Raw genomic sequence first — 21121 nt, 5'->3', positions numbered from 1 at the left:
ATGTGAACGTGTGATGTTTTACCGCATTCTTTAATAAATATACCATTTCTAAATACAATTGTATCATCCTTTTTTCTTTACTTTTTTTATTACAAACTATTCTATTATTATAACAATATATTAAAATAAACATTTATTCTTTCGATTTCCCTATATGTTGAAGATAACTTGTTATTATTTTATATTTATTGTTACTGTATATTAACAGCAATGAATCAGAACACAGAGTTGAACAATCCTGATCTAATGTTTTGCAAAGGTAACAGTACTTGTACTATAATATACATACATATGATCTATATCAAAGCAAAACATTAAAAATGCTCTTGTATATTCTTAATTCGTAAATATTTTGGAAGCATACTTATTCCATTATTACACTATCCAAATTAAAACCAATTACATATAAGATAGTGTTCATGTGTTATCACACGAATTGAACATTTGTTGTCGACAAGATGCACATATCTTATGAAAACCAAAGAGTTATGAAGAACAACTATGAATGTGCATATTGCACATTGTTTTGAAACTATTTCTTAAACATAAACCTAAAAAAATAATATATGCAGTATTTAGTTTGAAGAAACAAATACCCAACATTTTGGTTTAATTCCAATTAAAAAAACAAATAGATATATTCGTAAGATACAAATCATGTCTAAAGGTAACTGATTACTTCTTTGAACCGATATTAAGAAATAATATTACAAACGTTAAGGCGTTATAAATCCGGATGTATAAAAGTCATAGTCGTATAAAAAAATATATAAACTAACAATATAATGGAACAATGATGTTAAAACTAATATTTTTTCCCATTTTGTATAAACAAACTTCGCATTTGATTTGGGTGAATGATTAATTTGTTTCAAAGCATGAATTGAAATTTCTGAAACTAGTCGAATTCTAACAACAGTAAATGTAGGTATACACACGGTATTGCGTGTGATACTGTATTTGGTAATCATTTTAGTCGCAGGCTGGTACGATTGTGTATATCGTCAACGACATAACTGCGGATACGATTTTTACAAAATATGAATACGCGATTGTTTGACATTTTATTACAAGTATTGTTTTTAGAATTCTATTCTTTGCTTTATATACTTTAATTAAAAGTTTACGAAAACCTTTACGTCTAAATGGTTTTTAAGGAAGAAAAACGAGGTAAAATTGCCCTCATTTCTTAAGTCAGTCTCCCTGTGGTCTCATCATTCATTTTATCTAACCTTATACAAAACGTAATATGTACATCACAACTTTGCTACATTCTGTAAAAAAAGAAAGGAAACAAGATAATATCTCTGGATCGAAGAACTCAAACAAACGTCGTCTAACATTCATCTTCATTCCTCATACAATTTCCTTAACTATGCCTATCACGTAGCTTACGTTTAGCTGCACTCGAACTATTTCGAATTTCATAAAATTATGAATCGAATTCATAAGAAATGAATTAGTCGATAAAAATTATATGCGTGAAATGTTGTAATAACTGTTAGATTTCTTCTATATATGATAGTAAAGAACCTACATAATAGTATTCTATTTTCCATTTCTCAGTTTCTGAATTTTATAGTTTTATTAACTATCTTATTTAATCAATTTTATCATATAAAAATATGTATTACATTGTAAGATTAGTACTCGCTGTTTTTAAACATTTTTTTTCTTAACGTTATGTAGTAATATGCGTTATGTGTATATATTATGTATACATATACTCTTCGTTTAATGTTCGTCAGATACTTTTTAACATCTTAAAAATTTTTTGTAATACGCAGGAATTTTACCATTAATACTACATTTTATTCAGTCAGAAGAACTTTTGTGAAATTAAATGTTTTAATGCAACAAACTCTCGTGTCCTTAAAAATATATTTTTTAGGTACTAATAAAATATTTTGTACATTATAAATATTTTTTCCTATAAAAATTAAATTAGTATTAAATACGTGCGTACATGCGCGCTTTAAAGTTTTATTTATAATATAAATAAACAAAAATATTAATAATCAATATACATAATATCGATGTATGCAATAATTTGATACAAATTAATATATATAGTCCAAATATGTAAATCTAAATAAGTCTGGCACATTGGCAGAGGTATGTATTATGCATATCCCAATTAGATATAGAAGAAATAAAAAACAATAATTAATTTGAAAAACTCGGTTCGAATGACTTTTTTGTTTTTCTATTACTTCTCTATTCTTCAATTTTATTTATAACGAATTATATTGGGTAAATTTTAAACATGAAAAATAAAGAACCGTATAAAAAATCGAACGAGCACAGCTAACGAAACAAGAAGTATATATATATAATATTTATATTTATTTTTACTGCAATAATATTTCGCATAAAGTATAAACTTCAATCGTTTAACGAGTAACACACGTTCCGATGTATCTTTGATAGTCAAGCGATTGTGTTATTATGCATTTCTGCAAATTCTTTAGATACTTTGTAAACATAATATAAACGCTCGTAGAGGTCTGCTGTACAGCCAAAATCTCGTATATCGTTTAGCCAATATGAAGATGTACGTCTACTGGTATCGATATATGTGATTAGGTGTCCTTTGTTAGAGGATTCTTGCGAGACTACCAATTTTGTATGATCCTCGAAGAAATTCACTTGTAAAAGCGGTACTGACAGTTCCATCATAATGGTCTTGTCAGTTCTTAACCATCTTCTCATTCGCGGTACACAAACGTTTTTTGAGTGTTTTGATGCAACTCGTTGTTTTTTAATTTCACCACCTTAAACACAATGAACAAATAATTCTTATTCTTTACCACCACCCTGCTGTATAATACAACTGTATAATATATATAATAATAGTATATATAATAATAATATATATAATATAGTATGTACACTATAAATAATTATGAGGTTTAATAGAAGCAAAAATTATAAGTAGGAATCATATATTCATAGAGCTAAAATTACATTGAAAAGGTATTGATTTTCGTAGGTTCCACTTATTGTTTTACGATACTTGTTGATAGCTACATCTATTCTTTTACATTCTTTGCATCAAATTTTTATATAAAATGTATAATAATTTTTCTGCTTATAATTTTAATATTTTTAATAATTATAATAACTTGGTATTTATAAAACTCGTAAGGTGTAACCTTATTATTACACAAATTATTAAAGTATTAAATTGATGCAATCACACTAGCTGTACTTTTGCACTTCTATCTCTTAAATAGTAATTGCTTCGTAACATTTTTTTTACAAATGAATCTCAATTCAACGGCAAAATATTTGATTAGTCCGTTTTGTATAGTATTTGTAAATTAATACATATTTAATAATTTATTTGTTTGAAAACTACATGTAGCGTTCATTTTTTCATCTTCAAATTTCTTTTTTCGTCAAATTTTTCATCTCTTCAAAACAATGCTAGCGAAACACGAAACTTGTCGAAGGTAGAACATTAATTTTTAATTAGGATAAGTGTTTAACGTAATCGAACAATATTTTATATCAATCTAATATGTTGAAAGATACAAAAATAGAAAATTGTATGCCATTTATGACACATTTGAAACTAGATGGTATAACACGTATAATTTACCTTCAGTCATAAATTTATCCATGTACTGTGTAAAACGTTGCAATAGTACAAGTTTCTTCTGCAAAGCAGCTGGAACGTCTTCCTCTCTATGATATTTTGTTACTTCATCGTCGGTTGTCACATACTCCACCCTTCTTTGCAAATGGAACCACATTTTTGAATAAGTTAAGCACACGATTAAAAAATGTTTAACCGTTTGTAGTATTATAGAAATTTCTAAATATTACTAATAGCTATTTATTTGCTTTGCTTGCAATTTTTGTTGCAATTACTACTTTTTCTTAAATGAAATATAAAAGCGAAAGGCTTGAATGTCGTAACTATTGTTTAGTGTCTCTATCTAGTTTCTTTCGAAATAGAATTTATTTCAAAGACTTAAAATATAATATATGGTATAATGTTAAAAGAAGAAATACCGACCTTCTGTCATGTGTGTAACTAATTTTTGTATGATCGTTGAATAAAATGCCGACAGATTTATCGGAGAGCTGAAAGCCTAGGCCATACTTGTTGGAATAATCGATCCATTTAGTGATGAACAGAGGTACAACATCCCTTACAGGTGGATGATTACGTAGCTTGTTTCTACATTTAATTTCTGTGACACAGCTTTCTAACGCTTGATGCATTTGCATACTCTGAGCGGTGTATCCCGTTTTCTTATGATCTGGACAAAGAACACTGTTTAATCTTTGTCTGAATTTTGGCACTTTTCGAAATTTTCTGGCTAACCAACTGATCACTTTCGACTTTCGTAAATTTTTCTGGGAAAGATTTGTTTGATGATAATGCTGTTGTGTATGCCGTTGGTCCTGATGCTGTTGAGATTGCTGGATAGTATGAACCTGTAACTGCAATAAAAAAGTTAAATAAATATTGAATGAAATAAAAATATTCTCCTACGATGAAAAATATTTTGCTAATTAAAATTAGAACATTATTAGAACAAAATTAGAACAAATATTAGAAATCATTTGATTAATTGCTGAATTATACATCACACTATAAATGTAATTACTATAGATTCAAACGAAACAAAAATTTTACTTCACCTGGGAAAGTTTGTGGTTTGAATATTATTCAAATATTACTAAAAATAATTTGCTATTTAGGAATTATTAGGACTAAATATTTACTTTTTGCCTTTTGATACGTGTCTACTGTTGTGTTTAAATATCCAAAAATAAACTACATGTGTACATACAAAATTCTTTAAATTTTGTTTTATGCCGTGTATATATATTAGGTAAACGTTGTTAAGTTGTTTCTTCTGTCATATAATCTCTTACCTAAGCCGATATACATACATACATATGTATGTGTATATGTATATATATATATGCATGTATGTATTTGTACAACGCAATAGTAAGACCAAAAATATGTAATATTGTAGACGTAGGTGTGGAAGGATCTGTGCGATCGGATCTAATAACTCAAGACATGAAAAACGATGTCGTAATACGAATCGGTAGTTTACCTGAGTATTATTAAGTTTTTGATTCCTAGACGTTATAGAATTGGATGAAGGCGATGAATCGATTATAGAGGTACGTGGCATTTGGAAACAAGAAATGCGAGGTAAGGAAGTTGGTACATATTCCTTGGTAAGATAAGCATGTTCCTTCACTCTTTCCAAAGACGGCCGGAGTTCAGGATTCGGCTGCAGAAGCCACCTGATGAGATCTTGTCCGTTTCGGCTCGCTATCGAATCGTCAACCTCTCGATAATGATTGTTACATATTCTAGCGTAAGTTTCCTTAAGAGACGCTGTGTCGAAAGGTGGTTGCCCTACCAATAGGGCGTAAAGTATGCATCCGAGCGCCCAAACATCCGCCTCGTAACTGTATGCTTGCTTATACAACACTTCCGGCGCAATGTAATTCGGTGTTCCGCATATCGTCCTGCGCATATAAAAGAAATTATTACGATTTTACTCGTATTAATTATGAAGCTACTTGTTATTCTCAAGCCACACATATGTGTTTCCGTTACGCTCGCGTTACTGCCGTGTAAATCGAATTACAGAGGAACTCGAAATTGAAATTACTTACCTGATCGGCGTACTTGAGATTATTTTATTCGATTACATAATAATAGGAACGTATTTACGATCGACCAGTTCCATCAAACATTGTAACGTATGCAAAATATTAACAAAATAAATCATGAAAATACAAATTGCGTCAATTCGAAAATATGAAAAGTATACAGACTGTTAAGGTTAAAAGATAACTATATATGTATACATATATATAGTTATGTATATGTATAATAGTAATATATGTGCATATATTGTACATATTATATACATATCGGTCAAGAGTTTAAGTTGAATGTAAATTAATATTCTATCAGCGTAACAAATCAGCGAAAGTTCCTATGTTTAAACGTGGTTCTCTTAATTTATATGTATAATAAATGTAAGGAACATATAAATATAAGTATGTATGTGTATTACTTTTTTTTTATCATTTCCTGTATTCTCAATATATATATAATATATTGAATTATACTTGAATTATACCTATACTTGGATATCAACTTACTGACAATGAGGTGTTTTCTTGCATCACATATAAATAAATAAATATATATATATATATATATATATAAGTCTTTTACAAAATATTCATAACTTTTTAATTGCAATAACTTTTCATCGTTCATAGGGAACTATTCATATCGAAGCACTTAATATCATTAGTATTATTTAGGTAGTTTCTCAAAGTTCTAGTTACTTTTAAATGTGCAGTCGATTAAATATGCTTTGACTAATCAACAAGAGAGAGAAATTTGACAATCTTTAGGAAAACGAAATAATTCACTGTGCATGCAGTTTCTCGTATTTTGGGCCAAGTTCTACGTAGGTATGGTGTAATAATAATAATATATAATAATAATAATAATAATAAATGATTAAGAAAGATCGAGGATAACTTACACCCGTCTGCACTGTCCGTCAAGCCTTGTCGCCAGTCCAAAGTCCCCGATCTTGACAATCATACGGTCCGATAGGAACATATTACCTGGCTTCAAATCTCGATGAACAACTTTCTGAGAGTGAATATACGCAACGCCCGTTACCATTTGTTTCATGTAATAGCGTGCTTCCGGCTCCGTAACTTTGCCACGGTACTTGAGCACATGCATCAAGCTCTGTCAAACAAAAGTGACTTAGTTTTAACTTAATTTAACAGTTAACGCAAAGGCTTAATGTGGGATAAATCATGGATCATTTAGAGATCTTTGACGCTTGTCTTCTAAATGTCTCTGATAATTGATAATATAGCGCAATTCACAACATTTTGAATATCAATTGAATTCACTTATCTGAACGCAACTCCCGTTACAGACGCGCGCGCATACACACACGTGTGTAATATTTTATCTATGTATTATACTTATATATAACAGGTATAATAATATTTCTGTTTAATGCTTTGACGAAATGAATTAACTTCTGCGAAAGTAAAAGCGTCGAGAAATCTGTCGGGAGGTAAATATGAAAACAATTTCAAGTTATTCTTTATAGGAAAATTATTTGAACTCTTAATTATAGCAGTAATACCTATTTTATTTTGTATTTTACTAACTTATTTAATTTGGATAAATACATTACATCATGTATTTATCCAATCATATATCGTATATCATTATAGATACAAAGTTAACGAATATTAAATATTGCACTCTGGCAATAAAATAAGTACAGAAGACGTGGCACATTGTCGTTCGAGAAAATGTGATCACAACGAAGGAAAAGTATGCGATTTCGTGTTATAGTTAATGATGCATAGTGTAAATCGGAGATTTTCGTTCGGAGTTAGCTTTGAGAGTTACGACGCGACGGGTCGCTAGTTCGTTGCAAAGTAAACGTCCCATCGAAACGTATGTATATATGTACGTACGTTCGCGTTGCTCACATTACGGATAATTGTTATTGTTACGTTGTTCGAAATTAGTAACTTATTCGTAAACGCTATTTTCTCTTTCGCTGAAATGGAAAAGAGTGGCAATTCGCTATGCTGTCTAGTCAAAATCTAAATGAATTTTACATAGAGACAAACTTTCCGATTGTAATTTAGCCATATAAATACGGGTCGGTAATTATCTAGGCAAGCTTCAAAAATCGTGGCACGAATAGAATAAATTTTTGCATAGGGAAAAGCAAAATATTAGTCTAAATTCGAGTCTTAATTGCATTTTTAAGTCTTTTATATTTGTTGAAAGATAATTTAATATTTAGCAGATCATCTTCTTAGTATTTCAGCGGCAGTTTCCCCCTTAATATGTTCTTATGTTGTAAACTATTCGTATGTTGTTGTTGTTGTTGTTGTTGTTGTTATTGTTATTATAGAGAACAGTTTCCCAATGATATCTTAGATAAAGAAATTACTATAATATCAGCAATGTTGACGATTTTTTAGAAGCTAACGATAATCGATCTGCGATTAGTTGAAGTTAAAGTTAACGGACCAGCACATCCTAACGTAACGGTATAAACAAGTGAACGATTAGTCATGGATGATAGTGTAACTAAGTGCTAGTTCTCTTTCCTGCTCACACGAAAATCTGATGCTTGTGGTTTGTGGTTTCATCTAACAATTCTAACTCTAGCCAACATATATATGTACATACATATAACAATGATACGCGTTACACGAAACGAAATATGTACATGCATAGTGAAAATAAAAGTTGCCAAAGATTATCCAGAGGAAATTCTAATTAATGTTTACCGGTTGCATGTTGATATGAATTTAGTGTCAATAACACATATAATGTATTAACTTTTAACAGATACATACTATTTTATAAGACAAAGTCTATAGAGAAGATCTACACAAAGTATTGCACATTATTTTTCGAGTACCTGTTGTCGGAAAGGTTGACAAATCTTCCTGAAAAGCCGAGAAAGAAGAAATATGTACATGGTAGGTTTCAGGATGAAGATTGCACAAGGCGTTAAAGAAAAGAACAGCGGAACAATTTTATTTCTTTATGAGGATTATAAATTGTTGCACGGTTAACCCTAAGCTCCAAGTGTTGAGTGAGCTCCTCGTAATCTTTCTGACTAACATAAAAGCGAGGTTTTATTTAACGTAACAGGCAAGCGAACTTGCCTTACAACGGAGATCGACTCGACTCGACTCGAAAGCAAGAAGGTTGGAAAATTCTTGCAAACGTATAGAAAGAATATGTCGTAGGAAAGTGTACAGTGTACAGTGTACAACAGGAAGGTAGGTATACAAGACATACGATAGGTACCTTTCGAGGACAGGCTTCTAGAAGCATATACACATTAAGGTTATCCTCAAAGTAGTGATGCAGCTGGACAACGTTCACGTGATTCAGCTCTTTGTGGATCATAATCTCGCGTGCGATCTACAAGTAATAGATCATTATTAAACTCGCGACCATCTCTGACCACCTGCAAAACTTCAAATGATTATCTTAGTGACGGTCTTTGCCCAATTTAGCTGCTTCAAAGTAGTTTATATATATTATAAATTAAGCACGCCTACTATTATTATATCTAAATCTTATCTAAATTTTATCTAAATTTTACCTAATTTTAGATAAAAGCAGCAAGTAAATTGTAATAAACAAATGTCTTTGCACGTTTCCTTACTTTGCTTCATATTACATACGTACTTTCTAAAAAGTGAAAATTATAAATATGTATACGTATTATGACATGTTTGCATAATACCCTTGAATGGTGGAGATTTGTGGTTTTTTGAACACAAAAATTTTATTAATAGTCCCATAATTGAAGAATATCCTATTGATTCCAAAAATGCTTTGGAACGGAACCAAATAACCGTTACGCACTTGCCGACTCTTTAAAAAGAATGTCACCTTCATGATGTCAGAAAATTTTGAATTTTGCGAAAGAAACTTGATACTAAATAAACGTTATCAACTATATACGAGTTATAATGCATAATTAGTTCTATCGAACAGTGTAATTATAGTGTTATATAAAGATATAAATTACTTTTGTACTGATTAAAAAAAATCATAAAAATAAAAAATTGAGATATAAGTATGTATGTACATATGTAGAATACAAACCTTCTGCATATGAATTTTTTGCATCCGATTCTTCCGAATAATTTTGCAGGCATATTCATTTCCATTACTGACATCGGTCATGAGAAAAACTTTGGCAAATCCACCCTGAAAATAATACAAAAACACGTAGATAATAATTTATTTCATATCTTATGAAGAGATAGGTACAATTACATAATTACATGTACTTATGTATACCTATAGATTATATTACGTAATAACGTACACTGTCTAATATGTGATTTGTGATACAATCGTTTTTATCGTTGAATCTATCATAAATCCGATTTCAACTTAAATTAATTACGTATTTGCTGGTGAAGAAACAATTAGCAGCTAGATAGAATTTGTTTTTTTTTTTTTTCTTTGCTTTACTAAGACATATGAACGTATGAAATAAATTTGTAGTGAAATTATAGAGCTAGAAAAGAAGGGATGCGTTGCTTACAATCTACGATAAACAGAATTTAAGTTTCTCAATCTGATCGTGAGAGACTTTAGGATCAGAATATATATCTGAATTAAAGGAAATATTCAAATAGATAGAAATTCAAAAAATTAAAAAAAAAGAGACATAGGGAAAAATAGTCATGCGTTTAAAATTTAAGCTTATAATTCAACTTCACGTTAGATTCTACAGTTTCACCTGTAACATCCATTTCAGCTTCTCGGAGTGAAAGGTTTTCTCTTTTAGGGGCATTTGCTTTCGTGCTGCTACGAGAATATCTTTAAATTATCTTTTATTGCTTTGCTACGGTAGCTTTAACGTTTAGCGAGAAGGAAAGTAAAAACAGCCGTCACGACGCGACATAGCATTCACAGCTTTTGCAAATCATTTTCCTTCCTTCTGGGACACTTTTACCTCAACTAAATAATATAAACATTGCGTTATTCTTAGCAACAACCGACTTTCCACTCTTCTTTTAACTTTTCATCAAAAAGAATGATTAACAGTTTTCTTTTACGAATGTAAATAAATGACCTTTTATTTTCGATACAGTATGCGTATTTCTTACCTACGTTCTTTTCATTGCAATAGCTTCTAAAAATTTCTGTTACAACAATTAACGACTTTTAATTAGTTTAAATCGTTTGGTATTAAGAATCCCCCCAGTCGCAGTTTACTAAGAGGAAAACTAAAGTAACGCTGAAATAGCACAGGAACAAAGACCTAGAAACAGTAAAAACGTGAGAAACTACAGAGCGGGAAATTCTTGTAGCGTCTAGGCCGTGATCCGTGATCCGTGATCCGTGATCCGCGATCGTCACGCGATTTAAATTATCTTTGCCGCTAACCATAACCGCTGCCCTGACGTATTTACATCTGATCTTTGCTCAGGGTCAGAAAACGAACCGTTCGCGCACCAGCCTGGCGACGCGAATTTTTTACTTGTTTACGTCAAAATACGATGTAAAATAATATACGATGATGATAAATGGAGCAAACGAACAAAACGAACGTTCGGAAAATATTGAAACAAATGAAAGAGCGAAGGCCAAATTTGGTTTGTAGCATTTGCCGCTCCGCTAAATTTATAAATTTCAGGAAGAAAATGAATATTTCGCGTTTATTTGTTCCATGAAGAAATTTTCGATAATACAAAAATAATTTTTATTTATATCGAAATTCTCCAGCAATGTTCTCTATATGTACAAGATATTAATAACAATTAATATCTTAAATGTCTCGACTCATCCGTTATAAAAATATTATTTGAAGAAAATCTGCTATAGCTATGACAGTTATGACAATATTGTTCTTGTCCTCAATTCGATCAATAACTTGGTACTAAACTAAACTTTCAAGAATAATTTACTATAGATCGTAGATTTTAGGTACTAGCTAAGCCAACCACGTAAGTACGGTTTAAAGCATTTATGGCTTGTTTAATAACAGTCGTACGTTTATTTTTAAGTATCCTCAGTAGTCTTCTAAAAATACATTACCAATGCATATTTGTAGTCCATACAACTGCGTTGCTGCATGGGTAAAAAGCAATCACTGCCTTTCGTTTCTGTTTAATCATTTAACGGAATGGACCACCATGAATTTGAAAATAAATTGCCGCGCAGCTTCGACGGTACAGAAAAACGGTTGCTATGTTTATGTTTGCGACTAGAAATAATATATCAATGCCCTTTGAAAATACATGGTTTTTATTAAGAATTCAGTTTTATTTTATATCGATATAAATATGTATAACGTGTATTATACAAGTGTTCATAGGCCTGTTTATAAAAACACTAGAAAGCAAGTCGAATACCTAGTTGATCTAACACTAACATAAGTCTAGCTATATATGTATATACGTATATATACATGTATGTATTTGACAAAATCTTAGATTATTCGAACGATATCAATGTCTTTTATTTCGAGATAAGGAGTAGATGACATTTTCACGTGCATACTCATCTAAATATACGTATCAATTTGACAAACTGCCAGAACAGTTTCTATTTACTGTTAAATAAGAAGGGCACAAGATTTGAATTACATCTTACATCTACTCTACGTCTAGCTGTCTACCTTTGATATTAGAAATGTTTGAATTTTATATTTTCTTTACCTTTCTTTTATCTTATGCCGATTTTCACCTTCACTTTCGTCTCAAGATTATCCTTTTCTTTTTCAAGTCAACTTATCACTTTCTAAACATATTGAAAATAATTATTCAGATAACACTGATAGTTGACTGAAAATTGTTAACATATTGAAAGTAACAGTAGATAATAATGATATATTATTATAGAATAGAAAGTTACGAGACAAACACAACTATTTAAAATAATTTCGACTTTTAATTTTAGCGGATTATCCTGGTCTCTATAAAATGTAAATTATCTTTCAGTTTCTACTTGAATAAAATATTGCTTCTTTTTCTCACTCCAAGTGATCAATAATAACGAATATACATATATTATATATGCATAGATATACGTACTATATATGTATGAGCGCTCAATAGTCAATAGATAAACGATAAAGTAAAATGCTTGGGAAGGAAAAGCTTTTCATTAAATCGACCTTGACCTATCGAAGAAGAAATGTTACTCTATCTTCCAAATTACATACTACTTGAATAATAAAAATGAATGTCTCGAACTATCGAATTATTTGAAAAATATCGGATTGATTTTTTTTATTAAAAACCTCTCGGTGTAATCTTGTGGTAATCGGTTTAACTATTTATATCTAGGATTTTTATTTTTTAAGATTATTTGTATATCCTTCCAATAAAAAGGGAGTTAGTTATGATATTACGATAGTCCGAATTTCTGTATAAGGACATGTGGCGAAAACAAGAGACGCAAAAAGTAAATGAAACGTAGATAAAATGATTTCTTTACAATCGAATTAATAAGCTATATTACGTGCATTCCATAGAAACCGGTCGCGCAGATTTTCTCCTTCAAATTGATGCATACCTATATAGACCGTTTAAATCTAAGATCTCTACCCCTTTACACTTCACACCTTACATTACGATTACACCATCGTACATCGATACAAACGAAACTTCCCATATGACTCTTTCCTTCAAAGATCAACTCTTTCCTTCGCGTAACGCTATCTATATAGATACATATGTTCTACATAGCGTACTTATGTGATACGAATATCATGTGATAATTATAATTAAACTTGAAACTCGAGTAACGATGAAAGCTATATACATGTACAGCGACAAGAATAATTATAAACCCAATCCGATTTTTACATTTTTCATAATATTAATACGAAGTTTAACAAAATCATTTATATAATTTAATATTATAATGTAAAACAAAGCTGAAGAACAAATTGAATTTTGCTTTATAATTGTGTTTTTGGCTGTAAAGGGGTAAAAGAAGTTAAACTCCATGTTAATTTTGTTACCTTTCCGTTTTAATAATTAGTGGATTCCCCTTTGCTTTTGATTACTTTCATTAATCTGCTAGGTACACTATCCGTTAGTAAGTAAATACTTACAGTTTCTAAAAGCTGGCTATGATAATAATTCCGAAATCTTGAAACCACTTTTTTGTAGTGGCAGCTGACTATGAATGGGAGCAATGTCTTGTTGAAAAATTGTCCTTTTATCTTCTATTTCGGTTACGAAAAGCAATAGAGTTCGTCATGTATCATCTCCTGATATCCTATAGTGTTCAATTTAGCCTTTACAAAAATAATCTCTCTTAACATATTCAGGTATAGACAATGACAACGCAAAAATGTTTTTGTGTTTAGAATTATTCGCAGCACTGTATATACACATGTATATTAATATATATATATATATATATATATATATATATATTATATATATCATATACATACGATATATTATATTACATATTACAATAATAGTACTTACTTAAAAAATTGTTACATTCCTCTACTGCGTAGCTTGATCCCCCCTTTACCAAAAGATCCACCCTTTATGCAAAAGATCAACATTGCCAGTTTAGTCATTGTATAGGTTGCTTTTGAAAAACATTTTTTACATTCATGCGAAAGCTGGAATGCAAACTTAAACCCGTACAAATTTTACTTAACTAAAGAATTTTTAAGTATTTAATAATAATATATTGAACATATTCGAATTAACGGTAGATTTTTAATCGTATATTTTCAATATTACACCTTTGAATATTTAATCGTAACTTTTACAAAAACAAAATATCGGTTAAAATACGACGTACTTCTTTTTCATAAAAGTATTGAAAATGTTCATTGAAAAACGTTGTTATATTATATTTTCTTGAATAAAGATACTTTTTCATTTTGCGTGAAATTTCCTAGAGGTTAATAAACTTGAACAATCTGACTTTATCGTCTAAATTCATTATGGTTTCGTGGTTGCATTTAAATAAAATGACAGAAAGGAATCTGAAAACAAGTTGTAGCAATATTATGATCTAATGAAAGGAAAGTCGTACAAATTTTTATTTGAAATTACATACAATCTTGTTTGTTGCATAGTAGGTATATCTCATAGTGTCGCTGTTAAATCGCGTACGGTTGATTTTACCGAATGAATTGTCATCCAAGGGCTTCTGATTATTCATTTCACAGGGAACTTGATAGAATCGAAACACACGTGACTTAATTAATCAATATAAATATTATATTGCCGATAGAAATATATACATATTGTATAACCAAACTTACGTCAATAATTTGAAACGATTTATTGTTACATATAATTCAATTAATTTAGCGAAGAATCCGTAACAAAAGAACAAATTCTATTCTTATATTTTTTTACATCTACATCCTTCCTTTCTGAAATTGTTTATCTTCTTCAAAAGGCTCATAAAAAAGCACAGAATAAATGTCAATGTAAGAGTTATCACAAATTCCATGCAAGTAACATTTCGTCAGACATAATACAATATCCGCAGCCCTCTAAGTAACTTCAAGTGAAAAACGTTTATGTACACATACATATGCATGTATGTATTTATATTAGGCTGAACGTTCTTCGATTATCGATTCTACACTAGTTTTTTATCTCTATTACTCGTTTCTATAATCAGAACAAGATATTTGTGTACATAACGTTATAGCATCAGCCTCGATACTTAATCAGTAATTGAAAGGTTTGCCCGATCATTTTTGTCGTTTTAAGACCTTTTAAAAATAAAGCATCAGTACCAACATATTGATCATAAGGAACATTTTATAGATAGGTATAAATTGATCAATCGCAACAAATATTAAATGTTTTAAGCACTTTTAGTTTCAGTACAGTAGGTAACAAACACGATAAACGATCCAGACGCCAGAGATCATTTACCAAAGATCATTAATAATAAGTCGTTGCTAACTACTTAATAAAGACGATCAGTACTAAAATTACCAAATAAATAAATATTTAATTATTTAAGAAGAAAGAAAAGTCGTCTTAATAAAAAAAAATTGTAAAATAACAAACGTGAAACGTAATCACGTTCATTCATTTCGAAAATGACTAAACCCCTTCAGTATTCAGTATTTAGTATTCGGTAATAGTCTTTTGTCTTTCTAAATTAATAGTTTGCGTAATCTCGAATTAAGTTAATTTAATCCTAAACAGATTTTCATCGGGTAAACGATTATAAAGAAGATGTAAGTACCTATATATGTAAGTTTGTCAACTGCCAACCTAAATAAATAAATAAGACGCGATTGTTTTACAACACGGTTGTTTTATCAGTTGATAATATAAATTACACATATGGGTATACGGTTATAAAGTAATCTGTAAGTTACTTGTTAAAATAATTTTTTTGTAATAATAAATTTTGATAGATAAAATATAAACCTACGACCTATATAAATACATATATGTATGCTTACTAAAAACTTTTACTTGAAACTCGTTCAGAGTTCAAGTTAAATTACAATATAAGGTTAACAAGTCATGCGACATTTAATTTACGATTAAGAAAATCGCGTTCACACATGAAAATTTTCATTTGTAGGTTGTCAGACATTTTTCCTTCTCATTAAGGAAAGTTCGACACAAACAAATTGATCACACGGCATAACGATACTAAACATTTTATTAACATAAACTATTACTTATATATATAATAAGTAATTTCAAAAGAATATTGAAGACGACACTTGCATAGCGAGTGCCGATATGACAGTTCGAGATAACATGAATAGCAAATTATAGACAACTTAATTTGACCATGCACATTCCTACTCTTTGTACAATTTCAAATAGAAAATAAATTCCCAAGGAAGTACCATCTATGAAATTAATTTAATAGACACCAGCAACTCCAACTTCCATAGAAATGATGAGAACTGCGTACATATTTTATGCATGTGAACGCCTACGAAGAAAAAAGCAATTGCAGGAGAAAGGAACGAGTAAGGTGGAACAGAGAAAGGAGAGGAAGAGGCCCATCTGTTGAACTTATCCTCATGGTTGCACCACAAATACACCAACAGCCAAGATGCACATATATATTGTATATCTATTGTATATATCCACGTACATACATACATACATATGTAGCGGATAATCTGTGCAAGGCGCAAATGTCAGTGACACGTGTATACGACGTGTACGTATAGACAAAAGTAGACTTTGCATAGTTGAAAATAATTACTAAATAAGTATAATTAAACAACTTACAATTAGTTAGATGATCCGTAAAGCATTACTTACGTCTTAAAGTATAATAATTACTTTGCAATAAATATCTCAATTAATCTTCGCTAACAAGTTATTTTCCTTCTGTCTTATTTCAAACACAGAAATTCGGTGATTAAATCAATTACTTTATCATTAGATTTACCTTTATATGTAATATAGCATTACCTTGAACAATTACAATCATCAACAACAAATACTCAAATTTATTACATATTTTCGATATTGCTTTTTATTGTATTTTTATGTTCTTTAGTATGTCTAAATAAAATTTAATGGCAACATTATTATATATCGCTTATTGTACAGCTTATCGACTGAAAAGTTATTCTTGTATAAAAGTAGCGATTTTCATAATTTTAAAAAAGTAATACACAAGTATATGTACATATATAAAAAGGATAATATTGCACTCATAATAGATCATCTCATTTGCCTGTGTTTCAATGAAAAGTCAATGCGAATCTATTATAGCTTCTATATAATTTGTTAGCAATTAAGACAGAAATGTATCCGACAGAAATGTTTCCAGGATAAGAGGCACGAATTCGTTCCTTTTAAGCTCGGTCTACGTAATAAGCCGCTGACATATTCACAACCAGTCGAAAATAATAAAGTAATGGTGCAAACTAAATTACATAGATGTAGGTCGAAAGGCATGGAAAGGTGAAAATATCAGAAGTAAGTTTCCATGAAATATCGAAATCATCGAAGAGCAAGCTATGTACATATAACGGAAAGCTTGATTTCTAACATAAAATGCAAGTCAGACAGAGTAACGTCCGAGTAATCGGGATGACGAAACAACGACCGGTTTTCTCGAGTAGAGGATACATAGAGGATACACAGTTTGAGTTTCAGAGTATATACATACATTGTACATCCTCTGAAATCGCCTGTCTCTCTCTTTCCTCTTTCCCGTTGACAAGAACGACGAGAAGCCTCGCAAACTCGCATCTTGCTACCGATCGATCGCACCGCACCAGCCAGAGACAAAGAATATTCCTTACAACTACAAGCTGTGAACGTGAACCGATGCCGATCGATCCTCACCGATGCTCTTCAGATATTTAGAATTTTTATCAGATTTCGCTTGCCAAATGTCGTAAAATCACTCCATCAGGATTCAGGAACATCAAGAAGATTACGTAATCGTAATATAATATATGCGAGATACGCTTCGATCGACACGAGATGAAGATTTTGAAGATTTCAATTCAATTATGATCGTTTTTCCCTTGAACTCTTTACAATTTACATATTTACTTATCATTAGTGTAGATTTGTGTGTGTGTGTGTGTGTGTGTAGTGTAGTTAGACATTGTAGATCATTGCTTCTCTCACGATTCTTTGCTTACCATAAGCTTCCTTTGAAATAAATAGGTTCCACTATGGTAACAAAACGTTCTCTAAACATTTTACATTAAAATTGTTGATAAGCAAAAACGGATACCAAGTGGTTCCTTCGATTTTCGGTTTTCGAGCATTCAGAATATAATTAATCATTGGGAAACAAACACAAGGCTATATCTCGCTATGATATATAGAATGCAATTAAGAGACAACTAGACCCATACAACTACAATCAGATGATACGGTAAACGGAATTGAAATTATAATTTCGTAAAATAACGAATTAGTAGGTACTATATACTACGTATAGTATATAGCGTATGGAAAGTGTTATAGAAAGATAAGTACTATTTAACGAAATATGAACTGCTTACGATGTTGGCAACACGAGAAATTAGTAATCAAGTAAACGAAAAACAAAGATCTAAGACGAGTTACCAATGTGACCTCATAGTACCTACGATGTATATATACAGGCAATATATGCACAAATGTATATACACATACAAAATATTCTCATATCTAAACATCTTAAGTGTACTTGTTAATTGACTAATAACATATGTGTGTAAATACTTACTTGGTACAGTTGGTAACTAATCGTATTTAGATTTTAAATCATATTACTCAGTAAGGTAATTTAGTGTTTCTAATTAACCATCGACCACTTCATATATTTTCTGCTCTTCAATCTAAATACTAAATTACCAAATGTAAACAAGAATTTCGAAATACTCAAATTTATCTTATATTTATGTTTTCATGTCGTAACAAAGAGACAACATTGGGCATTGTAACATAGAGCATTGTAAGTAGCAGACGTAAATAATCACTATAATAGTAATCTTAATATCAAAATATGTATATCAATTTAAGCAGCAACCAACAAAAACGAATATTGCGCGTTACACACCATATTCTCAATGTTATTAAACATTGTTATTAAACATTAACATGTTGTGAATAATCACGTAAAAATTAGAGACTAAATCTTTAAAATTAGGAAACCTTACTTGAGGTAAGGATAGGGAAGAAAAATCGATATTCGACAGGTGTTTGCCTTTTATTTGTGTAAGGTTTTTACCTTGCCAAGAAGTTGTCCCTTGTAATAGGCATTTCCTTGAACCGGGTCGACAACGTAATCCAACTCCTCTTCCGCGGAATTGTTCCAGGAAGATGTGGAAGGTCCTGCCGTGATCACGCTGGTTGTTCTTATCAAAGACGAGGCGGTATTACCAAGACGACTTCCACTGACCGAACAAGTTACGTTGTTGGTACTGGTGGTAGTAGTGACGATCGCGACGTTATTCGTCGACGAGGAAACATCTTGCACGTTGTTGTCACCTCTGGAATATAGTTGCACGGAAGAAGCATAAATAAGTGTCGATGTGCGCGTGGTGATGCAAGTGGTTTCCTCGCCGTTTCTTTTGTAAATATCGACGACACCATTTTCCCTTGGTGCCTCGAGAAGACAGCTAGGATGTGCAGAGTACGTCGAAATATCTACGTCCAAGGGTAACGAGGACGCGCCGTATTTCCGACTCTTTCGACGAACGAGGCTCTGCAAGGATGCGGAAACCTTGGAAAAGCTCTGACGTGATCCATTATTTACGGACCTGCTACTACCAGCTGATTCGATATTCTTTTTCCAACACTCGGACTCGAGGATAGTTTTAGTTTTAACCGTCTCGTTGCTTTCCTCCTGACATCGACCAACGACCTCCGCCTCTAACAAACGACAAGCTGTTGTTTCGGTATGCGACTCGCCAGGGATCGTCTCCAAGAGGAGACTTTTATTGCTCGTTTCGTATTCTCTCGGAGGCGATGAACTCCCGACTTCCACCTCGAGCGTGTTCGAAGGTAACATCTCTACTTCTACGTTCATTTAACGATACCCTACAGTTTCGAAGACCTTGCGTCTATAGTCTGTAGTCTGTAGTCTCTAGTCTATAGTCTATAGCAAGATATTTTTACTTTTCTTCAAGAAATCAATTATTCAGCGCACCCTGAACGACGTAACAACGATTCTCTTCTGCTCCTCCTCCTCCTTCTCCTCCTCCTCCTCCTCCTTCCTCTTCTTCTTTTTCTTCTTTTGCTGCTACTACTGCCACCGCTGCAACGCGTTTTTCCGCCAACTTATACACTATGATATTACATTCCCTTGTTCTGCGGGATGTCATGTTATATTTGATTTTGGCATTTAACACAGACAACGCCTACTTCTTCACATCCATGACATACGAGCACTCTGAGATCGCTCGATAACGGTGTCGCGACATTAAACACTGTCAAACAACTTATCTGTTATTAAAAGAGCAAGCGTTTCCAATACAACTTCCAAATGTCAATTGGCAAACAGTATTCGGAACCGCGTACGGGTTGAAACAAAACGCACACGCTCTCTTATCATCGATCAACCAGTAACGATTACATATACAACACAGACCAACATCTTGACCAGTCGAATCATCACTGTTCCGCGCGCAGCGCGCACCGACCAAACGACCAGACACCCTACGTCTCTGTCCTCCCCACTACTTCCACCACCTGACCTCTCATTGTCAGTGCCGTAAATAAAAACGACGTTGCTTTGACATTTTCCGCCTGCATACCGTAATCCTTAAAATTTTTTTTTTTTGTTCCTATACCCGTGGCCCCAACGTTTTGTATTATGATAGAACTTTTGATCTACAACTACGCTTGTTTCTCTTATTATTAACACGAAATATTATTTTTCAATAATAAATAAAACACTTGAATTTCTTACATATATTCAATTACATTATATTTCATGAAAAGTCAAAAATATAAATATGCTCCCATGCAAATCATTTTTCGCTCCAAAATTATATTCTGCCAACTTTGTAACTTAATAAAATACCATAAAGGCACCTCACCTATACACCGGTAACTCGTGAGAAAATGTATTGTTTCTTGTTTCTAATGT

General features: G+C 31.5%; 1 protein-coding gene across 2 annotated transcripts; it reads right to left on the bottom strand.

The window, feature by feature from the left end:
• Positions 1-2256: 2256 nt before the first annotated feature.
• Positions 2257-20059, bottom strand: LOC100741609 (serine/threonine-protein kinase PLK1-like). Of its 2 annotated transcripts, none has more exons than XM_012393508.2 (8): positions 19259-20059; positions 9686-9790; positions 8876-8992; positions 6549-6763; positions 5085-5508; positions 4025-4455; positions 3605-3738; positions 2257-2774 (listed from the first exon to the last, which is right to left on the bottom strand). In XM_012393508.2, the coding sequence occupies exons 1-8, from the start codon at positions 20057-20059 to the stop codon at positions 2431-2433; spliced, it is 2571 nt and encodes an 856-aa protein (XP_012248931.1). In that variant the 3' UTR covers positions 2257-2430. The 2 variants fall into 2 exon arrangements, with proteins under 2 accessions (XP_012248931.1, XP_012248938.1); XM_012393515.2 differs by having other exon boundaries at positions 3605-3735.
• Positions 20060-21121: the final 1062 nt, after the last annotated feature.

Source organism: Bombus impatiens, unplaced genomic scaffold, assembly GCF_000188095.3.
Source record: "Bombus impatiens unplaced genomic scaffold, BIMP_2.2 scf_0058, whole genome shotgun sequence".
Lineage (NCBI taxonomy): Eukaryota > Metazoa > Arthropoda > Insecta > Hymenoptera > Apidae > Bombus > Bombus impatiens.
Note: the sequence above shows the minus strand (reverse complement) of the source record. Positions and strands in the feature narration are given on the sequence as shown.

What these genes read in the sequence shown, in the direction of transcription:
- LOC100741609 (XM_012393508.2), bottom strand. Translation starts at nt 20,059, where the DNA reads ATGAACGTAGAAGTAGAGATGTTACCTTCGAACACGCTCGAGGTGGAA. An exon ending in AAAAAATTCATATGCAGAAG is followed by an intron (nt 8,993 to 9,685) that starts GTTTGTATTCTA and finishes TATTACTTGTAG; the next exon opens with ATCGCACGCGAGATTATGAT. An exon ending in AAAAACTTAATAATACTCAG is followed by an intron (nt 4,456 to 5,084) that starts GTAAACTACCGA and finishes TTTTTATTGCAG; the next exon opens with TTACAGGTTCATACTATCCA.